The following is a 22,460-nucleotide window of genomic DNA, read 5'->3' on the forward strand; positions in this document are numbered from 1 at the left end:
TTGCAGAGATCCTGGATCTGTTGCGGCTTCGGGGAAGCAGATACATTTACTGATGCTGCTATTAGTACTGTTACGTACATTATACCTTTTGCATTAGTACTTTTGCTATTGGGCTTTAAAAAAAAAATAACAAATAGATTTTTTTTTTTTATGAATAAATAAAAAGGACCTTAAAAAAAAAAAAATCTCTCATTGAAATAGAAATGAGAGGAGTGTGAAAAAATTAAAAAAATCGCAAGTGAGAAAAGAGACGTGCAAGACCATAGGCAAGGTTACGAGGTTCTGCAATTGTGATAGTTAATTAATGATGTTGTTGATGGTAAGTTAACATTCTGCGATTTGTTTGGGTTGAGGTGCGTATTTGGGGTATAATAACGTCGAGGGGGCTGTGAATTGGAAACATTCACCATAGTTGTGCAATGCAATAGGTGCTTGAATTGGTTTAAAAGGCGGCGATTGGGGGGTGAATTGAGGTTGCAGTCTTTCATTTATGCGGAGAGGCAATGCGAGTTCATTTTTACTGAAGGTACTCTGACAGGGTTGTGCTAGGTATTGCGCGTTGTGGGTCGATGGCTGGTCAATCGCTAATGACGTAGAAAGATTATCAAAAGTATCCAGTTGGCAGCTCGCGATAATAAACAATCATTTTTAAATCACATTCAGGAAACTAGTAATACAAAAAGAGAATTAAGTTATTATAAATTATACATTGATTGGTGGTCGTGAATTAGTATATAAACAGATCGCATCGGCATCATTAAGGAGCTTGTCTACAATCATGTTATGACATTTGTTTTTAATAATTTTTATTAGTATTATTGTTGATGATAATCTCGGGCTGCTGCGTGGTCACGTGTTTAGGGATGGACTTGGTCTACTTTGTGTTTCTAAACATAATTGCGTTTGTGTTTACTGGTCTGTGCTGAAGCAGATCTACAGAATTGTCTTTTTTAACAAAGTGAAGTACAATCAAAGGCAGTATTTAAGAAACTAAGGAAAGGTATAGGTTTTAAATTAGGTTACATTCTTTATAGCGGAGTCTGCAAGTAGTACTGGAACGTATTTGTTTGTTTATTCTTGAGCGTTACTAGTAGAAGCGTTAGTAGTTAGTCAAGTGTAGCACGGTTCTCAGTACTATCAGTAGATCGAGGATGATGGAAGCTGACGAAGCTAGCACCTCCGCCGCGCTGATGAAAAAGTTCGCGTCCACTACGAAAGGTGTCGGCGTGCCCGAGTTCGGCTGGCGCATCTGCTTGGCTCATGAATTCCGGGAGAAGAGGAAACCGTTTCAGGCAAGCAACGTTTCCCTTTCAAACATCGTGCAGCACCTGGGATTGGGAGTCAGGTAAGCATCGCAATTCTCATCTCTCGGGTGTCCACATCAGCAGTACTGGCAGGTAGCTGTTAAGTCCTGTCTGAATGTACATCCCCATATATAAACAAGGCTCACATTGCATTGCAGTTTTTTTCAATCCTGGTTTTACTGTGACTTTAATATGACACATCTAAGCTTGTTACCTATACACTATGTGAATCAATTGCTTGTAGTAAAACCTGGAACAGGTGAAAATGCTATGTAACAGGAGTCTTATTTCCACGCCTGTATCTGTTTTGCATTAAAACTGCATGTAAAAAGAAAATGGAAAATGTGCACCATCTCAATTGGTAAGGCTGTGCAGATTGTGGGTCAGTGTAGCTTTACTCAAAAGCAACACAAACTGTTCAGGTTGTTATGCGAGTGGGTGACCGATGCAGCTTTTTGTTGATTTTAATAGTTCCCCCATACACTAGGTAGTTTTCTAGCTAGTTCTGTAGGACCCTTGCACAAACATGAGAATAATGAATACAGCAAAAACATAGTAACTCCCCATTGGTGGAGTTATTATGTTTTTGGGCACCTTACCTGTAGTTGCACAATGACCTGCTCGAGGAAGGTGGTTGGACTTCCGTTCTTTTGTAAACCGCAACCTTATGTAGCCTATCATGGCAATGTGCAAATAATCCCACCACTGGGGAAATTGCAGGAATGGAAATAAGACTATTGCATCGCAGCTTCACCCATTTTCATATGAGCTTGGTTAGCCACGGTGTACAGGTAACAATGTCAGGTGTGTCATTGACCTGGCAGTAAAACCAGGAATTGATCAAACTGCTGTGCATTGGGGATTGTATCTCTGCAATCACTGTTGTATTGTATTGATCTCTGTATTGACACTCTCGCACAGAAAAATCAGCAAAGGTGAAGTAAGACTTCCATTGCATAGCAGTGTGACACATTCCTGGTTTTACTGAGTTTAATAACACACCTGAGCTTGTTGCTGAGCCACTGGCTAATCAACCAGGAATGGATCAAACTGCTACATAATGGGAGTCATATTTCCATCCCTGTGTGGTGATTTACTCCAGGATTAAGGCCCCATTTTTGCCCAACAGGGTAAGAGAGTTCCCTACAGTCGGGGGTGTGCAACTCTTATCACCCGACTCCCGGGACAACAAGTTTTACCGTTTTACTTTGCATGTCAGACAAGTACATTTTTCTTCTTTTGTCACAATATTCTGTTTCTAGAAAAAAAAAAAGTATTTTTATATCTCCAAAAAAGCAGATTCATCGATGTTATGAATGCTAAAAAAACCCCGCTGTAATACATGTGGAGCTGTGGATTACTGTGCAACATTGCAAGTAAAGCTTTTACAAACGTTTTTTCGAAAATTTTTTTTCATAATTAAGTATATAGTCAATATATATATCTATATATTATATTATATATTATATATATATTATATATTATATATATATAATATATAGCGAGAGAGAGAGAGAGAGAGAGAGAGAGAGAGACAGACACACACACACACACACACACACACACACACACACACACACACAGTTCTGGAAAAAATTGAGACCACTGCAAATTTTTCTTAAATCATCATCTCTACATGTATGGCAGCTGTTCCATTCCAGTGTCTGTTGAATTCCAACGCAGGCACACCTCATTCTACTGAATGAGGTACTGATTAGGGGATCACCTGAACCAAATCTTATTTAACGAGGAAAAGTATGAAAACCACTCCTGTGGTCATCACTATCCTCTTGCAATAGGACCAGCTGGATGGCAAAACAGTGCTAGTAGTACCTCAAAAGTAATTGGAATCAAAAAATAACTATTGACCATGCCCAAAGAGTTGAAAAGGAAAGTTTTGAGTGAGGAAAAGAAGGGTTCAGTTCTGGCTTTACTGGCAGAGGGATACAGTGAGTGTCGGGTTGCTTCCATCCTTAAAATTTCAAAGACGGCGGTTCATAAGAACAAGGTCGAGCAGCACACATTGGGGACAACAAAGCTACAGACTGGCAGAGGGTGAAAACGACTCTCCACTGACCGGGATGACCGCCAACTCATTCGAATGTCACTCAGCAACCGTAGGATGACATCAAGTGACCTACAAAAAGAATGGCAAACGGCAGCTGGGGTGAAGTGCACGGCGAGGACGGTTCGAAACAGGCTCCTAGGGGCAGGGCTGAAGTCGTGCAAAGCTAGAAAAAAGCCCTTCATCAATGAGAAGCAAAGAAGAGCCAGGCTGAGGTTTGCAAAAGACCATAAGGATTGGACCGTAGAGGACTGGAGTAAGGTCATCTTCTCTGAGTCCAATTTTCAGCTTTGCCCAACACCTGGTCATCTAATGGTTAGACGGAGACCTGGAGAGGCCTACAAGCCACAGTGTCTCGCACCCACTGTGAAATGTGGTGGAGGATCAGTGATGATCTGGGGGTGCTTCAGCAAGGCTGGAATCGGGCAGATTTGTCTTTGTGAAGGACGCATGAATCAAGCCAAGTACAAGGTTGTCCTGGAAGAAAACTTGCTTCCTTCTGCTCTGACAATGTTCCCCAACTCTGAGGATTGTTTTTTCCAGCAGGACAATGCTCCATGCCACACAGCCAGGTCAATCAAGGTGTGGATGGAGGACCACCAGATCAAGACCCTGTCATGGCCAGCCCAATCTCCAGACCTGAACCCCATTGAAAACCTCTGGAATGTGATCAAGAGGAAGATGGATGGTCACAAGCCATCAAACAAAGCCGAGCTGCTTGAATTTTTGCGCCAGGAGTGGCATAAAGTCACCCAACATCAATGTGAAAGACTGGTGGAGAGCATGCCAAGACGCATGAAAGCTGTGATTGAAAATCAGGGTTATTCCACCAAATATTGATTTCTGAACTCTTCCTAAGTTAAAACATTAGTATTGTGTTGTTTAAAAATGAATATGAACTTATTTTCTTTGCATTATTCAAGGTCTGACAACACTGCATCTTTTTTGTTATTTTGACCAGTTGTCATTTTCTGCAAATAAATGCTCTAAATGACAATATTTTTATTTGGAATTTGGGAGAAATGTTGTCAGTAGTTTATAGAATAAAACAAAAATGTTCATTTTACCCAAACACATACCTATAAATAGTAAAACCAGAGAAACTGATAATTTTGCAGTGGTCTCTTAATTTTTTCCATTGCTGTGTGTGTGTGTGTGTGTGTGTGGTGTGTGTGTATATATATATATATATATATATATATATATATATATATATATATATATATATATATATATATATATATATATATATATTATTAATTATACTTATTTTTTACAATTATTTTTATAACCTTGTTTGTGTTGATTTGTACCAGTTGGGGGTCAAAGTAAATTCAAAACAAAAAGTTATATAAATCCATCACCAGTCAGAGTAACAACCAATCAAGAGAAAAGCAATGCAGGACATTTAATAAAACATGCAATAACAGCGGTGCTTTTCTAAAAAACAGATGTGAAAGACAACATCCCCCCTTTTCATCCCTCTCCAATAATTTTGTTTATATTAAAGTAGTAAAAATGCTTCCACTGCTCCCTGCATCCTCTTAAAACCAAAAAAAAAATTGATTTGGAAAGAGCAAATCTTTGTAGTTTGTGATTATGACCTCTGCAGCATGTGATTTTGATGTCATGCAGCATGGCCTCCATACCACACAACCAATCAGCTTCTTACAAACACCAGTTAATCTTGGACTATCCCTCAACAACTATACCAACTGTCAGCACTCTGCAATAAGTGGTTTTCAAAAGTCACATTTTTACATTTTTTTTTTTCAATCCAATATGGCAGCCAAACCATGTGACTTATGACATAAGTTCTTTAGCATTGTCCATCTTCCCATAAGCATCTACCAACCTACCGAATCTGGTGAGTTTTCGAGCAACTCTGGAGGAATGAAAAATAATAAGCATAATCCTTACTAACAATAGGCTTCCCAAGCCGTTCTGAAGAAGACAAAAAAAAAGTCTAAATAAAACATACCTTTGCTTACCAAAAAAAAAAAAAAAAAAAGATTAATAAACAAGACTCCCCAACAACTGGGTACTGTACTGAGTACTAGAACCATGCATAGATTCTGCTGCTTCTATTTGTTAGCTTCTGCCCCCTATACTTTATAATGTAGAGTACGAAAATCAGACCCAGGCTTGCTGTTGTGTCTTGCCCTGTGTGTCTAACCACGGCGTGTGTTTATACCCCCTGTATATGAAGTACTGCTCCCATAGTCCCCGCCCTCTCCATGCTGTATTTCTTTATCGTTTTAGCCAAGTTTATAATCTAAGTTTAAACTATACTATTTAGAAAAGTCTGTCTGTTTCACTTCTGTTGTGACTGTCTGGCTAAGAAGTTCATGCTAGTTATTTTGTTGTGATTGTGTCTGGGTAAGAAGTTCATACTAGTTCTTTTGTTGTGACTGTGTCTGGGTAAGTTCATTTGTTGTGACTGTCTCAGGGTAAGAAGTTCATGTTAGTTATTTTGCTGTGACTGTCTGGGTAAGAAATTCATAGTAGTTCTGCGCCCAGTTCTGGGTTACTGAATTGCCCTCAATTTCTCAATATTGAGCATGTTTGTGCAGTCAGGCCTCTGTTTAATGCATTCCTCCTCCCCTAGAGCTTGACAAACTAGTAAACCTATAGAATTGTGAAGATCAAGTTAGAGCAGATTTTAGAAGCAAGTCAAACCACATTTCTGTTAGTCACTGTGGATTGCTTCACCCTGCTGAAAGCTGCCCTTTAGAACTAAATGACTTCTCCATCCATCCAGGCATGGGTTTGTCTTTTCAACAGTAACTGCTTCTGACCAGGTTTGCATTGAATTTTTGAAATGCAGCTCAGGGCTGCTATAGTTCCTGTCTGTTTGTGGTGCTGTCCTCTGCCGTCTGCCCCCCCCCCCCCCCCCCCCCCCTTGTATGAAGACCTGCTTGGGGACTGTCTGCCTGTCTGTTTTCATGTGTGTTCAGTACTGTTTTGTTTCTCTCTCTCTCTCTACAGGTATTTGAAATGGTGGTACAGGAAAACTCAGGTGGAAAAGAAGGCTCCTTTTATCGACATGATCAACTCTCTTCCCCTGCGACAGATTTACGGTATGGGCAAGAACATTTAGAGGAATTTGTAAAGTTCCCACATATTCATTTTTTTTTTTTTTAAAGAAAAATTGTTGCTTTACTTTCCAAATTGAATTCTACTGTATAACATAAATAACCTTAAGACAACTAACGTTGATAGCAGACAAAGGACCTGGGTAGAACACCTCTCTCAAGCAATTGATATTGTGCATCGTTGTTTATTAATGCTCTCCTAATATGCTTCATACAGCATGTGGTGCTCAGCTGCAGTGTGCTTCAGATTTTTCCAGCTGCTGCTTTTTATTTTAAACTTTGTGTGTGTGGTATCTGTGTTTCTATCTGTGTGTGGTATCTCAGTGGCTGTACCTGTGTGTGTATTTGTGTTTTTATCTGTGTGTGGTATATGTGTTTCTATCTGTGTGTGGTGTGTCTGTACCTGTGTGTGTGAATTTCCTTCTTGAGCTTGGTTAAGAATAAATGAATCTTGCACTTCTGCTATTGGCTGTAGCTTCTGATCCAGTGATTTTACACAGAGCAGGTTTTGTGTTCCAACCACATCCTCAGGGTGGGCCATTCCTGTTTGAGACCCATGCCATTAGTTCTCTCTCAGCCTGGTGCTTCCTGAGTTTAGAGGTCACAGAGTCTGATCATCAAAATACCTCCTTTTTTTTTTTAAATAACTTTTTGTTAACAACTTTACGGATTCCATTTCAGGCTGTTTTTTTTTTAAGTGCACCGTATTAAGACTTCTTATTTATATATTTTCTTTATATGCAATGTTGTCATTCTACCACGGGTTCAGGTGATCTTGACTCTCTGTTCAAGTTTGGTCACGGTGCTTCTGCAGTGTCACCAGAAACCTGTGATGGAATTCCAGCCTGGTCATGTAGAGCGGGGTGCACTGCACGCAGTATTAAGACAGTAATGCGATTCTTCCTAGAGAGAGGATCTAGTCCTGCATCTCCATGGTCATTAGTTGGAGTGTAACGTTACATTAACATCATGATCTGATACTTTTCACGATATACCAGATGTATAACAATACAAGTGATGGTCCCGATGGGCTACTTGTGTGATGCCTAAGAAGATAAAATGCTCATTTTAATGATGGACTATTTTGTTAAAACTTGTTAGGGGAGAGTATGTATTCATACCAATTATATTCACTGAAGAGCCATTTGAGCTAGAATAAGCAATGTTGTGCATTCAATCTTTATCACAGTACATACCACTAGTATGATATGATACGTCGATATCCGGTTAATTGTTGCACCATTAGTCATTACTTGCCATGGCAGATGCTGATACAGTAAAACCCTGTTTTGGATCTGGGCCTTTAAAGAGATCCAGAAGAGGATGGAATAATCTAGAAGCTCTGGAACTCCTTCAGCATCTGGACTAGAGCAGTGACCAAACCCACTCACTGTATCTACTGGTCTCATGAATCCAGACAGTATCATGCCCCATATTTTTAAATGTTTTTGCTATGACTACTGTATGGGGATATCCAGTTCTGTTCTGCTCTGTTTTGCCCTGTGGGGTTTGCTGCTGTTTTCGCTGCTGCAGGGGCTTTGAAGCAGCGTTCAGACTGACTTGTTTCGTTCAGTTTAACATCCCTCTCTTGAACTTGGTTTGTCCTGCAATTGTATTATGCGCTTATTTAGAGTTGAACTCTCGACTGCACTATGACATTTTCCAGTAGGATTGTGGGAATGAGAAGCAGTCCTGCTCTTTCTCGTGGCAACAAGCCAGGACTCCAAGCTACACACACACACACACATTTACACAAAATTAAACTACAAGGTGACATGATAGAATAAAAGTGCACAGTTAACAAGGGGATTAAAGTTCAGCTGCTGTAAGACAACACAATCTACTTAAGACTGCTCCTTTTAATAATTTAGAACAGAGGTGTCTAATCACTGTCCTGGAGGTCCATTCCACTCCAGGTCTAACAGGTAAAATGAGATAATTAACTACTTCAGGGTCTGGATGGAGGTTTAATTGGTTCAATTAAACAAGTTAAGGTCAGAACAAAAACCAATACTGGAAGGGCCACCTTTGGCCAACCCTGATTTTTCTGATGTTTTGACACCATGTATTTGGCATATTATCTTTACTACACATAGTAAGGGGACGATTATTCGGTAATGTTTGAGGCAATCAAACCTGTCCATGCTGTGTGCATGTTTCTTGCCCAGGGTCCACACCCTTTCCTTGTTCAACCGGTGCTGAATGCACTTGTTTATCTTTCACAGTCTGCATTGAACTCCTCTCACAAGCCCTCCGGTACACAGAGCTGCTGGCATGTGTTTCTTGGGATGTAGTTCCTGTTCTGCAATAAAAACAATCTCACCGAAGCACTTTGAATAAAGGGATTAGTTTATATAAAGATCATGAAACTTTAGCTGCAAAAAAGGTTATGCATTAAACAGAATTCAGGCTAGCATGCCTTTCTCCCCCTTTTATTACTAAATCAAAACCCTTTTTTTGTTTTAATGTGTGCAATTACACTTTTTTTTTTTTTTTTTGTCTGTGTCTGTCCACAGGAGCCCCACTGGGTGGGTTTGGGGGTGGCACCATTACCAAGGGCTGGCGGGGGGAGTTCTGCAGGTGGCAGCTGAAACCAGGAATGTACCACTACAAAACCGTCATCGCCGATCAGGTAGGTTCATCAGGGCAATCAGCTGTTCATTGACAGGGGCTGATCTAGCCTTGCAGCTTGACTGGTTCACTAAATTCTTTAAGATACACAGAAGCTTTCCTGTGACCCTACCTCACCTCCACAAATGTGTAACATACTTTAAGGATATGTTCCTTTCTGTGCAGTTTGGAACACATTAACATACTAAGAGTACAACGGTAATAAGCAGAACTCGGGAGTTATTCAAATATAAAAACAGCTTCTGCCTGGCTCCCCCCCCACGCTTTCTCTAAGCTGAATCCAAATCCTGATGTACAGGTCTTTTGTTTGTTTTGTTACAGATATGAAGTCACTGCCAATTATTACTGCTGCTTTGTGGAATTCTGATTTTTCTTGACATTCAGTTTTGTAACTGCTGAACCAGATTTGTAAAAGACTTGTGTCTAACCTGTCAAGTTTCTCTGCATTTTTTACTTTTTTTTCTAACAAAATGCGCACAATATTTACAGTAGCCTCCATCAAATTATTTAACTTAATTATATACTTATTTTTTTTAAACAGTGTACAACATTTTACAGCTATTTTTCCTCATCTAACATCTTGTCCCGTGATGGCTAACTGGAACACTGCTGCAGCAGGGTGATCCCGGTTTCATACCCTGATGGCTTTCTTTCTTTCTTTCTTTCTTTCTTTCTTTCTTTCTTTCTTTCTTTTTATTTATCTATTTATTTAATTTTTTGGGAAGGCAACATTCTTTCCCTGCACTACTCTCCCTGAAAAATAAATACATATATGAATTAATACATAAGCACATTGCCATAGTCTTGGTCGGTGTTTTATTTTAAAATAATATATTGTACAGATAATATCATGTAAGCATTTCATTTCTATCATTTGAAACATAGTTGTCAATCTTGGTTTTAATAGTTTTTAAATATAGCTTTAAAAAAAAAAAAATCTGTAGATATGGTAAATAGCAAATTAGTTTAGCAATGCTAAAATCAAAAGGAAAAAAAAAATAAAATTTGCCAGGGAAAGTTGGTCTTCAAATGCTTCTAAACAGTAAACTTTGGGAATCGAAACAAGTTTGGTTTGATCCGATTTGACGTGTGTTAAAAATGACATTGACAAATGAAAAACGACTGGGAAGACACGTGGGTTCTTGCAGTACCCTGAACAAAATGGAAAATCTAATTGCGTGTGCCACCAAACAAAAATTACTTTATGATAAATCCAGCAAAGATTACAAAGACTTTGACAGGACAAGAGCGGTCAGGGCTTAACAGTCAGAAAAGAGGGGCAGTATGTAAAGTATTTTCGGTAGCTCGTTGCTAGCTTCCCAACTTTTAGATATATATTTATTACAGAAGCGAGTGTTGTAATGTTCCTGATGCTTTGACAACCGTGTTGTGCAATCATATGTGTGTTTTTCTTGTGTTGCGTAACAACATTATTGTAGGCTAGTAGAAACGTAATAACACATTTTTCCATCAGCATTTGCAGATCATTAAGTTTGTACTACATTTAACATTTTTTGTGTTCAAAGTTATGTAAGAATTAACAGTTTTATTAGTTTCAGTATTTTAATAAAAAATTATGTATATTTAATACAAAGCCTCCACTGCACCCCAGCACTTTGAAGTACGATATTAACACATCTAGTTTGCAATGGATTGGCGCACAACTTTTTTCTGATGATGCATTCTAAATGACGGAATGGATCCAGGGGCTTGAGTTTAAAAGATTTTGTGCGTAGGTGCTAGACTTGCTTAATTCCGTTTCCAGAAATTTGGGTGTCTTTCTAGTGAACATAGGAAAAATAAATTTGTCCAATGGCCAAAGTAAAATGACAAACCTTGTTGTCCCTCACAAAAATCTTGTGTTGGGCAACCCCTGAGTTCTTAGTAAAACAATGAGCTTTTCATCCAAATGTAGGTAACTTAGGAAAGTTTCCTAATTTAGTATGACATTGTACTCTTGGTGGCCCCAGCATATCCTGTCCACATTGACGGGCAGACTAAGGAACACTGTTGTAAGCTGACGGAGCTGTTTGAAGGGTTAAACACAGTATCTAGGTAACCACCCACCGAAATAGATTAAACTTGTTGTTAGAAGTCAATGTCCATTGAAAATGAATTGAGGATCAAAGTCTATATTTATTCTCCTTCAACATGAGCCATGATCAAATTGTTATTCCTGTTCATTCTAGATTAACAAACACATTCGAACCAAGCCATTGTTTGTTGCTGTTTTGTGTTATGCTTAAACAATAAAAAATAATAAATAAAATAAAACATATATTCATCTTTCTCAAGTGCTCAGATTTAGTCTCTGTGTAAAGACACTCAATTATTTATGTATTTCTCTGTATAAAGGAGCGCACACAACAAGGATTTTAAGTAGAATTTAAGTTTGCTATATTGGTTCCAATAATCAAGTCGCACTATTACAGCGGGTATTCTGAAAAATGTAGAGTTACACGTCCGCACGTGTTGCTACAACTGTTTTAAATAATGTACCTGTAATTTCTTTTCATTTAACATCCTAACAACTTTTTATACTTAAAACTTTAAATCACTTTTCAGAGCTCTTTTCAAAATGGCTGATCAAGTACAGGTATGTACAGGTAACAGTTGTAGCAACAAGTGGGGACTTATAATGAGGCATTAGTTATTAACAAATTAAGCAATGATATCAGTTACCAGTTTCTGGAAGAATTGTTGGACACAGCACTGGTGTGTGATCATGGAGGACCTTGATGCTTCTCAAATGCACCTGCTAAATGCCTACGGTTTTTACCTGCCTTTGCATGCAAAGCTTAGTTGCTGGCTTATCTGTGTGTCAGCGACATTTTGAACGACAATTTCAGCTTGCACCAGGTCAGGTCAAGGTTAGTTCTGTTCACTTTATTTCCCCTTTCTCAGGCAATAAAACATTCCAGCAGCATACACTGCACACACACAGCTGCACCCAAAATCATAGTTTTGTACTTTAACCCTTTACAGTAGTAGAACTGTATGTTTTATCTGTTTGATAACCTCTTGTGGTTTATAAGTGACAACCCTCCTGCATTGTGTGGTTAGAGCACCTAGTGCTGGCCTCTCTGTCACTGAGGTTAAACTAAACACAGCATTATTCAATAAGTTGATCTGACAGCTTGTCTTGGAGAAACGCTATTGCATAGCAGTTTGATCCATTCCTGGTTTTACTGCGAGTTTAATAATGCACACCTGAGCCTGTACCTATGCACTGTGGCTATTCAAGCTCGTATTCACACCTGGAATGTATGCAGTAGGAGATATTTCCATCCCTGAGTTACCTCATGTAAGGTAGTGTATGTAGTCCAAGATTAGTGCTAATCAGTGTCTGAAACCAGTCACCTATGTTACTGTCATAGTTTGCAAAAAAAAACTAAAAAATTGTGCACACTTTTGTAGTTGAGCAGGTGACTCTTGGGAATTGTTATCTGTGCATGTTGCTATTAAAAGCACAGCAATCAGTTACCAATTGAATTGTAGTTGTTGTTTTTGTAGTTGTACAGGTATGAAAATAAGACCCCCGTTGCATAGCACTATGAGTTTAATAAGATACATCTGAGCTTGTTACCTACAGTATACACTGTGCCTAATCAAGTTCCTAGAAAAACCTGGAATGGGTGAAACTGCTATGCAATGTGTGTCTTATTTCCATCCCTGAGTTGTGCAGTAAGTGACCTGACAGAAATGTGAAAGTTTCCTTTTTAGAGGAAGTCTAATCCACCACCAGCCTTTATACTGTCTATCTATACAGGTGATAACTTGTAAAATAAACTTGTTTTGGACCTTCTGTTGCACATATTATTGGGAATATTCTAGTGTGAGTGTACAGTACATGAAGATTGTCTGTAGGTTAAAGGTGGTTTTGGAAAAGGGTTGGCTTGTGTTCAGGAAAGTAAAAGCTGACCCTGTCGGGTACTAAATATTTTCCATGGTAAGTTGAAATATGAGGAAATAGAACTGTGGAGAAAAAAAACAGTGCTGCTGCTATTATTGACAGCATTATGCTTTTTTTTTTTTTTTAATTCGCGTAATCATATCAAGAGTGTAACGTAGCCTACCTGGCTGAGGCTTACTTTTCACCCTTACACACACCAACACAGAACCTGCAGTTTAATATACAAGCATTTATAATATTTATAGTAATCAGAAGAAAACTCCTTTTTGGAGTACTAAATTAAACTTTCTCCATCACAAACACAGTACCTGTTCAGTCGGCTGGTCAGCCTGGCAGCACAGGACTGTTCCTTCGTTAGCCTGTTTCACGACAGCCCTGGCTGCAGGCCTTCTCTTGCCTTTTAGGCAGGCCTTAATTGGCCTCAGGTGCTTCCTCTTTCCTGTAGTCCCAGGGCATTCTGGGAGTTGCAGTCCTGTAGCTCCCTCCTTTTACTACAGCTTTTCTCCTCCTCCCCCTACTCTGCCACAAGAGCTATATACAGTGTTTACCAATGAAAGAGAAGCTTGTTTTGATGTGACGTGGGAGGGGCCCGAGAGCAAAGAATGTGTTTTTATTGTGTTGATGGCTATGAGAATGTGTTGGTGTATGTTGCTGGTTGTGTTTTCCTTTAAATATCAATAACTGTTCTTAGACCCCGACATCTCGCACTTGTTTGAATTTTACTGTCGTGTTAATACCCGATGTAGATGCACCATCATTGATAATAGTTAATTCCTAATAACCTTTTATTTCTCCACATAATCACTTATACATGCTCTCTGTTCAGTGTTAATATTGCCTCTCTCTCTCTCTCAGTTTACAGTGTGTCTGCGCAGGGGCGGTCAGACTCTGTACCAACAGGTCCTGTCAGTGGAGCGGCCGCACACCCTGCAGGGCTGGAACTGGGGCTTTTGCGGCAGTTACGCTTTCTACCATGCTCTGTACCCCCGTGCCTGGACCGTCTACGACCTGCCGGGCCAGAACGTCACCTTGACCTGCAGACAGGTGTCTCCCATCATTCCACACGACTACCAGGTACACCTCCTCTCCCTAGCCCTCTCTCCTCTTCACACTGTGGCAGGTACAAATAGTCAGTGCTCTTTTGCACGAATAGCATTGTTGAAAACTGATGTCGCCTCAACATTCAGCCATGACGCAATGCAGTCTGTTCAGTGCAGAGTCTGGATTTAATTCTGTATTATAAAACTAAACTACAGTGAAAACCTCTTCAGTTAGCTCATTCCCTTTGGCTGTTTTCCCCAAACCAAAACATCTGGATCAGCTACTTAATGTGATCAAAAAGAATAGCATGTAAAAAGTAGAAGATAAGCAATATACCTTTTGAATAGGATCAGCTGAATTTTGTATATAAAATACTCCACTTTCAAGACCCCACATGGGGATGGAACTAATACTACAAATTCCATTGCAATTTGATCCATTCCTGTTTTTACTAAAAGTTCACCCGAGCTTGTTACCTATACACTGGCTAATCAAGCTTGTATTTGAACCTGGAATGGGTGAAACTGCTTTGCAATGGGAGTCTTATTTCCTCCATGCACACAGGTATCTTGCTTAGGTAAGCAGTGTGATTTAGGATGAAAGTGGTATAGAGGTGGTTAGGACTCCAGTGTGCTCACTTTGTCTGTCTGTGTCTCTGTCTGTCTCTTTCTCCCTGTCCCTCTCCCTCCCTCTCAGGACTCCAGTCTGCCGGCGGGTGTATTCATTTGGGAAATCGAGAACCGGAATGACTTTGCCCTCGAGGTCACCATCATGTTCACCATGAGAAACGGGATCGGGACCAAGGACGATAAGAAGGGGGGCCACTGGAACGAACCATTTCACTTGGAGAAGGAGGGCGAGATGGTGTCTGGGGTCCTGCTGCACCACTGCACACACATCAACCCCTACACCATGGCCATTGCAGCCAGGGCACAGGTGAGAGGAGGAGGAGGAGGAGGAGGAGAAATAGAGCGGAGAGGAGGTTTAAGGATCTGAATCGTTTAGCCTAGAACACAGAACTAGAGGGGACTTGATGTACAATCTTTAAAGGAGTTGACATCATTTTATCCCAATCAATACTTTAAGTGCAGCACAGAAATCAGGACCAGAGGACATAGTTGGAAGTTAATGGAGAAATACTTGGGACAGAAGGTAGGAGGCACTTCACACAGAGATAGGTGGGGGTCTGGAATGGGAGACCTAGTCATGTTGATGCTGAATCACTGGGACAATAGGCTTCCTAGAACAGGATGAGCATGATAAACTTGATGGCCTGCTCTCATTCGTGATTTTTCTAATGTAAGATAGTTTATGCAGTCGAGGAGGGTATTGGAACCGCAACTGGATAGAAATGGAAAGAGTTCTTGTTTTAGAACAGAATTTCTTATTTTGGGACTCTTACCAACATGCTTGGCAGCCCAGGCTGAAGTCAGATATGATTATTCATCGATAACCGTAAGAATGTATTATTTAAAGTCCTTCAGCCCCTTTGATCACATTCCGGCTCCTTTCATTATTATTAATGATATAAACTCCCCCAATAATCTCTTTGCATTGCAGTCTCACTTCAAGCACTAGATGGTGCTGGCATGTTTTACAATCCACTGCAATGATATACTGTTGCTTTGTTAAATTTGATATTACATTTTTCAAACCAGATAGAATACACACCCTTAATCTCTCTCACCTGGTTCTCATATATATAAAATATCATTAACAGGAGTAAACTTCATGGGAAAGCAAGGGTATTGACACAGCTGCTGTTTTAATAGCACACTACTTTTTATGTACACATAGCTGAATTGTACTGTGTCTTGACAGATGAAGAGAAATAAGCTGTTAAAACAAACCTTCCTCTTCCAGTTCTAGCTGAAGAACCGAAATACTCAGTGAAGACAGATCTGCATGAAACTTTGCATATTTATAGCAATTGCCTGGGGAATACTAATATGACTTCCATTCCATAGCATTTTGATCCATTCTTTGTTTCACTACGAGTTTAACAAAACACACCTGAGCTTGTTACTCTACATGTACACTGTGACTAAACACTTGGAATGGGTGAAACTGCTATGGAGCAGGAATCGTATTTCCATCCTTGCTCTTTGTTTCTTTCTCTCTCCACCCCCAGCCTGGCAGACACCTCAGCCACCAGACTGCTTTCAGCCCGACTGGGACGTGCCGAGCTCTCTGGACAGACCTAATCACGGACGGGCAGCTGGACTCTCCCGCAGGTACTCTGCTTCCCCCTGGAGCACCAGTGGGCTAACGGATTGCCAGCAGCGGGTTTAAAGGGGTGTCTCATCTAGAGATGCTTTCACACAGATGAGTTATGATGGTTCAGTACCGTCACTGAAGTGGCTTATAGGTCAGTCTGAATTGCCTGTACCGCCACAGAGCCGTCATATTTTATGCCATCTCTGAACCATCATAACTGCCTGTGTGAAAGCCACTGAAGCGCTATAGTGGGTGTGGTTTCAAAGTCAACATGTATGTCACTATAGCGTAGTAAGGGGTGTGCATGCAGTGCTGAGGTAAGTAAGTAAGGGGTGTGCATGCAGTGCTGAGGCACAGCCACAGATCCTCTGGGCGTGCAGAGTCATAGCGCCGGTACCTCCCAGTTAAAAATCTCATCATGCTTTCTTTTTAAAATCTCAACACAGTTGCATTAAGTCTGCAAGTTCTTGGCTATGCTAAAGATAGACAGTCCGCTGCCACGTTTGTAGCCTACTTTAAATTACTTTAGAATTTCAGCTTGAGTGCCTTTAAGAAAGATAACACTGGCTGCAACTCTAGTCGTTTTTAACACACAAATAAGCTTACTTGATTTGGAAAACTCCATGAATGATACAAGCAACTTCTTACACTACTTGATTTGATTAAATGAGTAATACACAACAAAGTATGAAATCTGAGCATTAATTTCAACAAAGAACAATGGCAACATTAGCCTGCTATATTATATTAAACCAAAACCATAAAAATAACGATCTGTTTCTCTTGTCTTTTTCAATGAATTTAACTTAATAGAGAATAAAAACATAATAAGTTAACAACTGCTAAGCCTAAGTTTAATTAATCGTTTTTGTAATCTACCAGTGGCTTCTTTTGCATACACATCGCTGGTAATAGTTCAGACCGTGGGTCAAACTAATGTTTTTGGGGTGTGTTTTTTGTTTTTTGAACCATTTAAATACAAAACCATTACAAAACATGTATACAGGCTTTTTTTAATTTGAATTACTTATACTTTGTATATGATATAGAATACGTGATTGTAAACATCTAACCCAAGTACGTACAATAATCTTTCAAATAAACGTGGTATGATTTTGAATATGCGCTTCTTAGGGTCGGTGTTATTGTCATTGCTTAAGCACTGTGTGCATGTATTAGGTCTTGTCAGTGTTTAAGATTGCACTAGAACAGCCTTGTTATCCATGAGAACAATCTGGTGATTGACAGGTTTGAAAGTTGTACGTGCGAAATCTCTTTGGCTGTGTGAAAGGGTTATGACTGTGTTGCACCGGCATAGATTGCACAATTTCATGTTTAAGGGTATTTTACACACTCGTTAAAACGTTTCAGAGACTGCGCAGTGGCTGCATTTCTGTGTGAAAATGTGTAGCGCCCCCATTAAAACTTTACAGCTTCCCGGATTTCTGTCCTTCAGATTACTCTTCAGACTTATGTGACTTGTGGGATCGAAATAAGACTCCCATTGGATAGCAGTTTGATCCATTCCTGGTTTAGTAAGACACATGTGAGCTTGTTACCTATACACTGCGGCTAATGAAGCTTGTTGTAAAACCTGGAACCTGAGCTTCACAGAAAGATTACCTGAGGAGAAATAATTGAATATTGTAGATGTTGCACTAAAGAAACATTTTGAGTTGAGCTTTTTGTGGATGGTAAAGATCACCCTTAAGAGCAGGGAGACGAGGAATGTCAACCAGGCTAAAACCTCTGACTAATGCAGGGGTGGCAATAAAACTCCTGTTGCATAGCAGTTTGATACATTCCTGGTTCTGTAACCACTCTTGTATTCCCCAGGTAAACACTGTAAATAACAATCTGTCCTTGGCAGCCTTACCTAGTTAAATAATAAACTAGATGAAAGTGTTGCCTCATCCAGGTAATTCCAGTTTCACTGTACAAACCAGGAACTGACCACACAGCTCAGACAGTGAGTGTGAGAGAGAGGTGGCTCGCTCCTCTCACACAGTGTTCAAAGGAACTCTCCCTCTTACTCACCCTTCCACTCTCCCTTCTCTGTGCAGGACCCAGCCCTCCCACACAAAAAGGTGACAAGACGGCAGCGGCAGTGGCAGCGCGCTGTACTTTGCCTGCGTTGGGACAAAACACGCTGGAGTTCAGCCTGGTGTGGGACATGCCCAGAATCCACTTTGGATCAGAGGAGCGGGAGCACCTGAGGTGGGTGTTTTTGTTTCTGTGTGTGATCTTCACCGATGGCACACGCTTCACTGTTGCTACGGAAGTCCCCATCCTCGTGAAAGTGTGTTGGGTGCAGTAGCAGTTGGAGAGCACCTAGGCACATTGGTTTGGAGAGCTGGTTCTCTGAGGGAATCTGTCATGGTGATCGACTGCATCACCCTGTCCAGCCAATTGAAAAAGAAGCTGCATATTTTTCTTAAGTGGCTTGTCTCACTCTGTCTGTGTCCCTGCATGTCACACCCAGTCTGTCTCTGTCTGGTCGACCTCTCTTTCCCTGTCCCTGTCTCTTTGCGCCTCTGTTCCATGAGTGTCTTACCCTGTCTCTCTGTGTGTGTCTTTTGCAGACGGTACACACGGTTCTTTGGCAGCAGTGGCAATGCTGCCCCCGAGCTCAGTCACTATACTCTCACACACTACAGAGACTGGGAGCGCAAGATTGAGGACTGGCAGAGACCCATCCTAGAGAATAGGTACAGTAAGTACCCTGTGCCCTGAATGAGAGGGGAAAGGCTGTTCAGCACAGGGACTTCATTGCATGCAAGATTGTTTTTACCACATGTTTGATTGCACAGTTCCACCAGCTCTGAATTTGAACAGAGTAGACATGTTTAGGGTATGTGTTACATTTAACAAAATAAAAATGTTAGGTTATTTATTAAACTACCATTGATGAAAAACAACAAATTTATATAGCGCATTTCCCTCCGCTATGTATACAGTATGCCTATGTTTAGTTCTAAAACTGCTCCCTCCCTCACCTTAGGAGCCTCCCTGCCTGGTACAAGTCAGCCCTGTTCAACGAGCTCTACTTCCTGTCTGATGGGGGAACGGTGTGGGTGGAGGTCCCCTCGGATGCTGACATTACCGGGGGGCTGCGCTCGGAGCAGGGGGGTCTCCCCACACTGCCCCCCGTGCTCCGCGAGTTTGGACGCTTCGCCTATTTAGAAGGTGTGTTTCTGAACCTGTGAGGAGTGATCCTCTGCGCAACGGTGTTCACGTTGTTACCAGCGTGGGGCAAGGGTTTGAGGATTACTGGTCTAGGTTCTCTTTTGTAAAGGGAGGCGGAGAGAGGCATGAACTTTAGAGGTGTGGTATTGGCCAACAGAATAATTTCGACTGGACTGTAAAACCAAGAGTAGCCTGAGGAAGAGGCGAGCTGGACTATTACACCTGAAGCCAGGGGTGGGTGTCCAAACATAGTCCTGGAAGGCCATTCCACTCCTGGTTTAACAGGTAAAATGAGATAATGTACTACTTCAGGGTGTGGATAGAGGTTTTTAATTGGGTCATTTAAACAATTTAGAACATGGCTGGAACAAAGACCAGGACTGTAAGGACCAACTTGGCCCACCCTTACTTTACTATGAGGCTGTGAGTCTATATGCATTGTTGGTTTCATGTCCTCTAACTAGCACTAGTTAGATTAGGATTAGTGCTATCAGGGTCTGTGAAACCAACTGGCCATGAATGTTTGTTTTAAAGCTCCTATGTAAACAGTCTTTTACCCTCCAAACTGTCATATACATTTACCTTAACTTTCACTTGCAGTATTAAAGGGTTTTTAAAAATGTTTACAATGGATCAGGATACTGTGATAATAATGACCTCTGCTGATGTGTGCATTTCAGGACAGGAGTACCGGATGTACAACACCTACGATGTGCACTTCTACGCCTCGTTTGCATTGATTATGCTGTGGCCCAAACTGGAGCTGAGTCTGCAGTATGATGTTGGTGAGTGCTAGCAGTACTGGGGATCTGTACTGGGAGGAGAGGATGGGCTCTGGGAAAAGGCAGGGATGGAAATAAGACTCCTATTACACAGCAGTTTCACCCATTCCAGGTTTTACTACAAGCTTGATTAGCTACAGTATATGGGCAACAAGCTTAGGTGTGTCTTATTAAACTAATAGTAAAACCAGGAATGGATCTGCTATGCAGTGCAAGTCTCATTTCTTGTTGGTGAAAGGGAGGAATGAAAGACGCAGCTATGTGGGGTATAGTGTGAGGGGTTGAAATGTGTGCCAATATTGGCTTTAGGGATGTAATTGACTCCCATTGCATAACATTCCTGATTTTATTGTGTTTATTAAAACACACCTGAACTTGCTACCTATACACTGTGATTAATCAAGCTTGTAGTAAAACCTTATTTCCATCCCTGGGCTAGTCTCTCGGCTACCTCGGAGGTGAAGGAGCTGGTTGTAGAGCAGTGTGGGGGTTGATAGTGATGTTGTCTGATGTTTTTCTCTCTCAGCTGCCTCAGTGGTGAAGGAGGATTGCACGCAGCGCCTGCACCTGATGAGTGGCAGAGTGTCCAAGGCAAAGACAAGGAATGTGGTGCCTCATGACATTGGAGACCCAGGTCAGGACAGACCGTTGAAGCTCTGGCTAGGGACCAACTCCCTGAAATAAGAAAACAAACCAACTTTCAGATATTGTGTCATTTTAAACTCTCTGCATTGCTGAAGCTGTATGGCCCCATTGAATAAACATCACTTTAAAGTTACACCAAAGCAATTGAATAACTTACTAGTATACATAGCTTCTAATTTCATGTTACAATTTTAAATGATGTTTGCAGTCATTCTGCAGTTTTGCACATTCCAGGTCTGAATGAGCTTGATTATCCACAGTGTTTACAGGTCACAAGCTCAGGTATGTCTTTTAAACTTTGCACAATGGAAGTCTTATTTCCATCCCTGGACATAAGCCCATATATCCCTGCATATGCAGACACTATAGTAACCTTGTTTTTATATTCAAATGCCTCTGCAGATGATGAACCCTGGGAGAAAGTGAATGCCTACCTGATCCATGACACAGCTGACTGGAAGGACCTGAACCTGAAGTTTGTGCTACAGGTGTACCGGGACTATCACCTCACCCACGACCACACCTACCTCACCGATCTGTGGCCCGTCTGCCAGGTACACTTTGAAGACCAGTCGATATAAACAGACAAAAGGGATGGAAGTAAGACTCCCATTGCGTAGGAGATTCACGCATCCCAGCTTTTGCTACAAGCTTGATTAGCCACCATGTATGGGTAACAAGCTCAGATGTGTCTTATTTGACGCCTGGTAAAACCAGGATTGGATTAAATGGTGTGCAGAGAGAGTCTTATTTCCATTCCTGTAAATTTTGCTTTATTTTCTAAATGTTTCAACTTTAATATGGCTGGAGTCTTAGTAACCACTAGCATAAATGAAAAGAAGCGCCCCAATAGAGTTTAAGTGACTGCAATTTTGGTGTGTGCGAGACTATGAGTGTGTGTGGAAGCAGATTATGAAGAAATACTGAATATTAAATTACCTTGCAATGTATAATTACTACTGTATACACACTAAAGGCAAATGTTGGATGGAAGTAAGACTCCTATTACATAGCAGTTTCACCCATCCCTGCTTTTACTACAATCTTGGTTAGCCACAGTTTATAAGCAAAAAGTTCCGTTGTGACTTATTGGACTCCGAGTGAAACCAGGAATGTATCAAAGTGCTGTACAATGGAGTCTTATTTCCATCCCTGAAGTTATTTAGCTCTGAAAGAGTAATCGGAAGGGCAGAACCCCGGGTGCTGTACAGTTTTAATGGGGGTGCTAGATGAGATTAGTGGTTCTCATTTGTTTTTGTGCTGAGGCTGTACCAGGGAGGAGAGACTTCCCTTTATTGATCTTAGTCTCTCAGCATATCTTGAACTTGACACTGTTGTCAACTTTAGCACTTTTATTTTTTATTGTCCTTGTAAAAGAAGAGGTGCATTTTACATTATTATTACTGTTTTTTTTTTTTTTTTTGGTGATGTGAAAACTAATGTTGTCCATAATTAAAGGACTTATTTTTTTCTATATTTGATATAGATTTATTTTTGTATTAATTATAACCGTTTGAGCTGGGTGTTTTTCAAAAAAAGCTGTTTGAAATTTCCTGTCAGGTTAAATGTCCTTCCACTAAA

At 40.6% G+C, this 22,460-nt stretch overlaps 1 protein-coding gene across 1 annotated transcript in view; it reads left to right on the forward strand.

Moving 5' to 3' along the window:
• Positions 1 to 22,460, forward strand: part of gba2 (glucosidase, beta (bile acid) 2) — a 31,620-nt gene continuing 9,160 nt past the window's right edge. Inside the window, exons 1-12 of the mRNA XM_041218643.1 lie at positions 1 to 1,345; positions 6,358 to 6,449; positions 8,981 to 9,096; positions 13,864 to 14,082; positions 14,746 to 14,985; positions 16,181 to 16,283; positions 18,330 to 18,483; positions 18,849 to 18,974; positions 19,268 to 19,452; positions 20,133 to 20,237; positions 20,761 to 20,868; positions 21,282 to 21,433. Of these exons, the coding sequence (XP_041074577.1) occupies positions 1,152 to 1,345; positions 6,358 to 6,449; positions 8,981 to 9,096; positions 13,864 to 14,082; positions 14,746 to 14,985; positions 16,181 to 16,283; positions 18,330 to 18,483; positions 18,849 to 18,974; positions 19,268 to 19,452; positions 20,133 to 20,237; positions 20,761 to 20,868; positions 21,282 to 21,433 (1,794 nt within the window). The 5' untranslated portion in view covers positions 1 to 1,151. The remainder of the gene's footprint in view (positions 1,346 to 6,357; positions 6,450 to 8,980; positions 9,097 to 13,863; positions 14,083 to 14,745; positions 14,986 to 16,180; positions 16,284 to 18,329; positions 18,484 to 18,848; positions 18,975 to 19,267; positions 19,453 to 20,132; positions 20,238 to 20,760; positions 20,869 to 21,281; positions 21,434 to 22,460) is intronic.

This window comes from Polyodon spathula, chromosome 2 (assembly GCF_017654505.1).
Source record: "Polyodon spathula isolate WHYD16114869_AA chromosome 2, ASM1765450v1, whole genome shotgun sequence".
NCBI lineage: Eukaryota > Metazoa > Chordata > Actinopteri > Acipenseriformes > Polyodontidae > Polyodon > Polyodon spathula.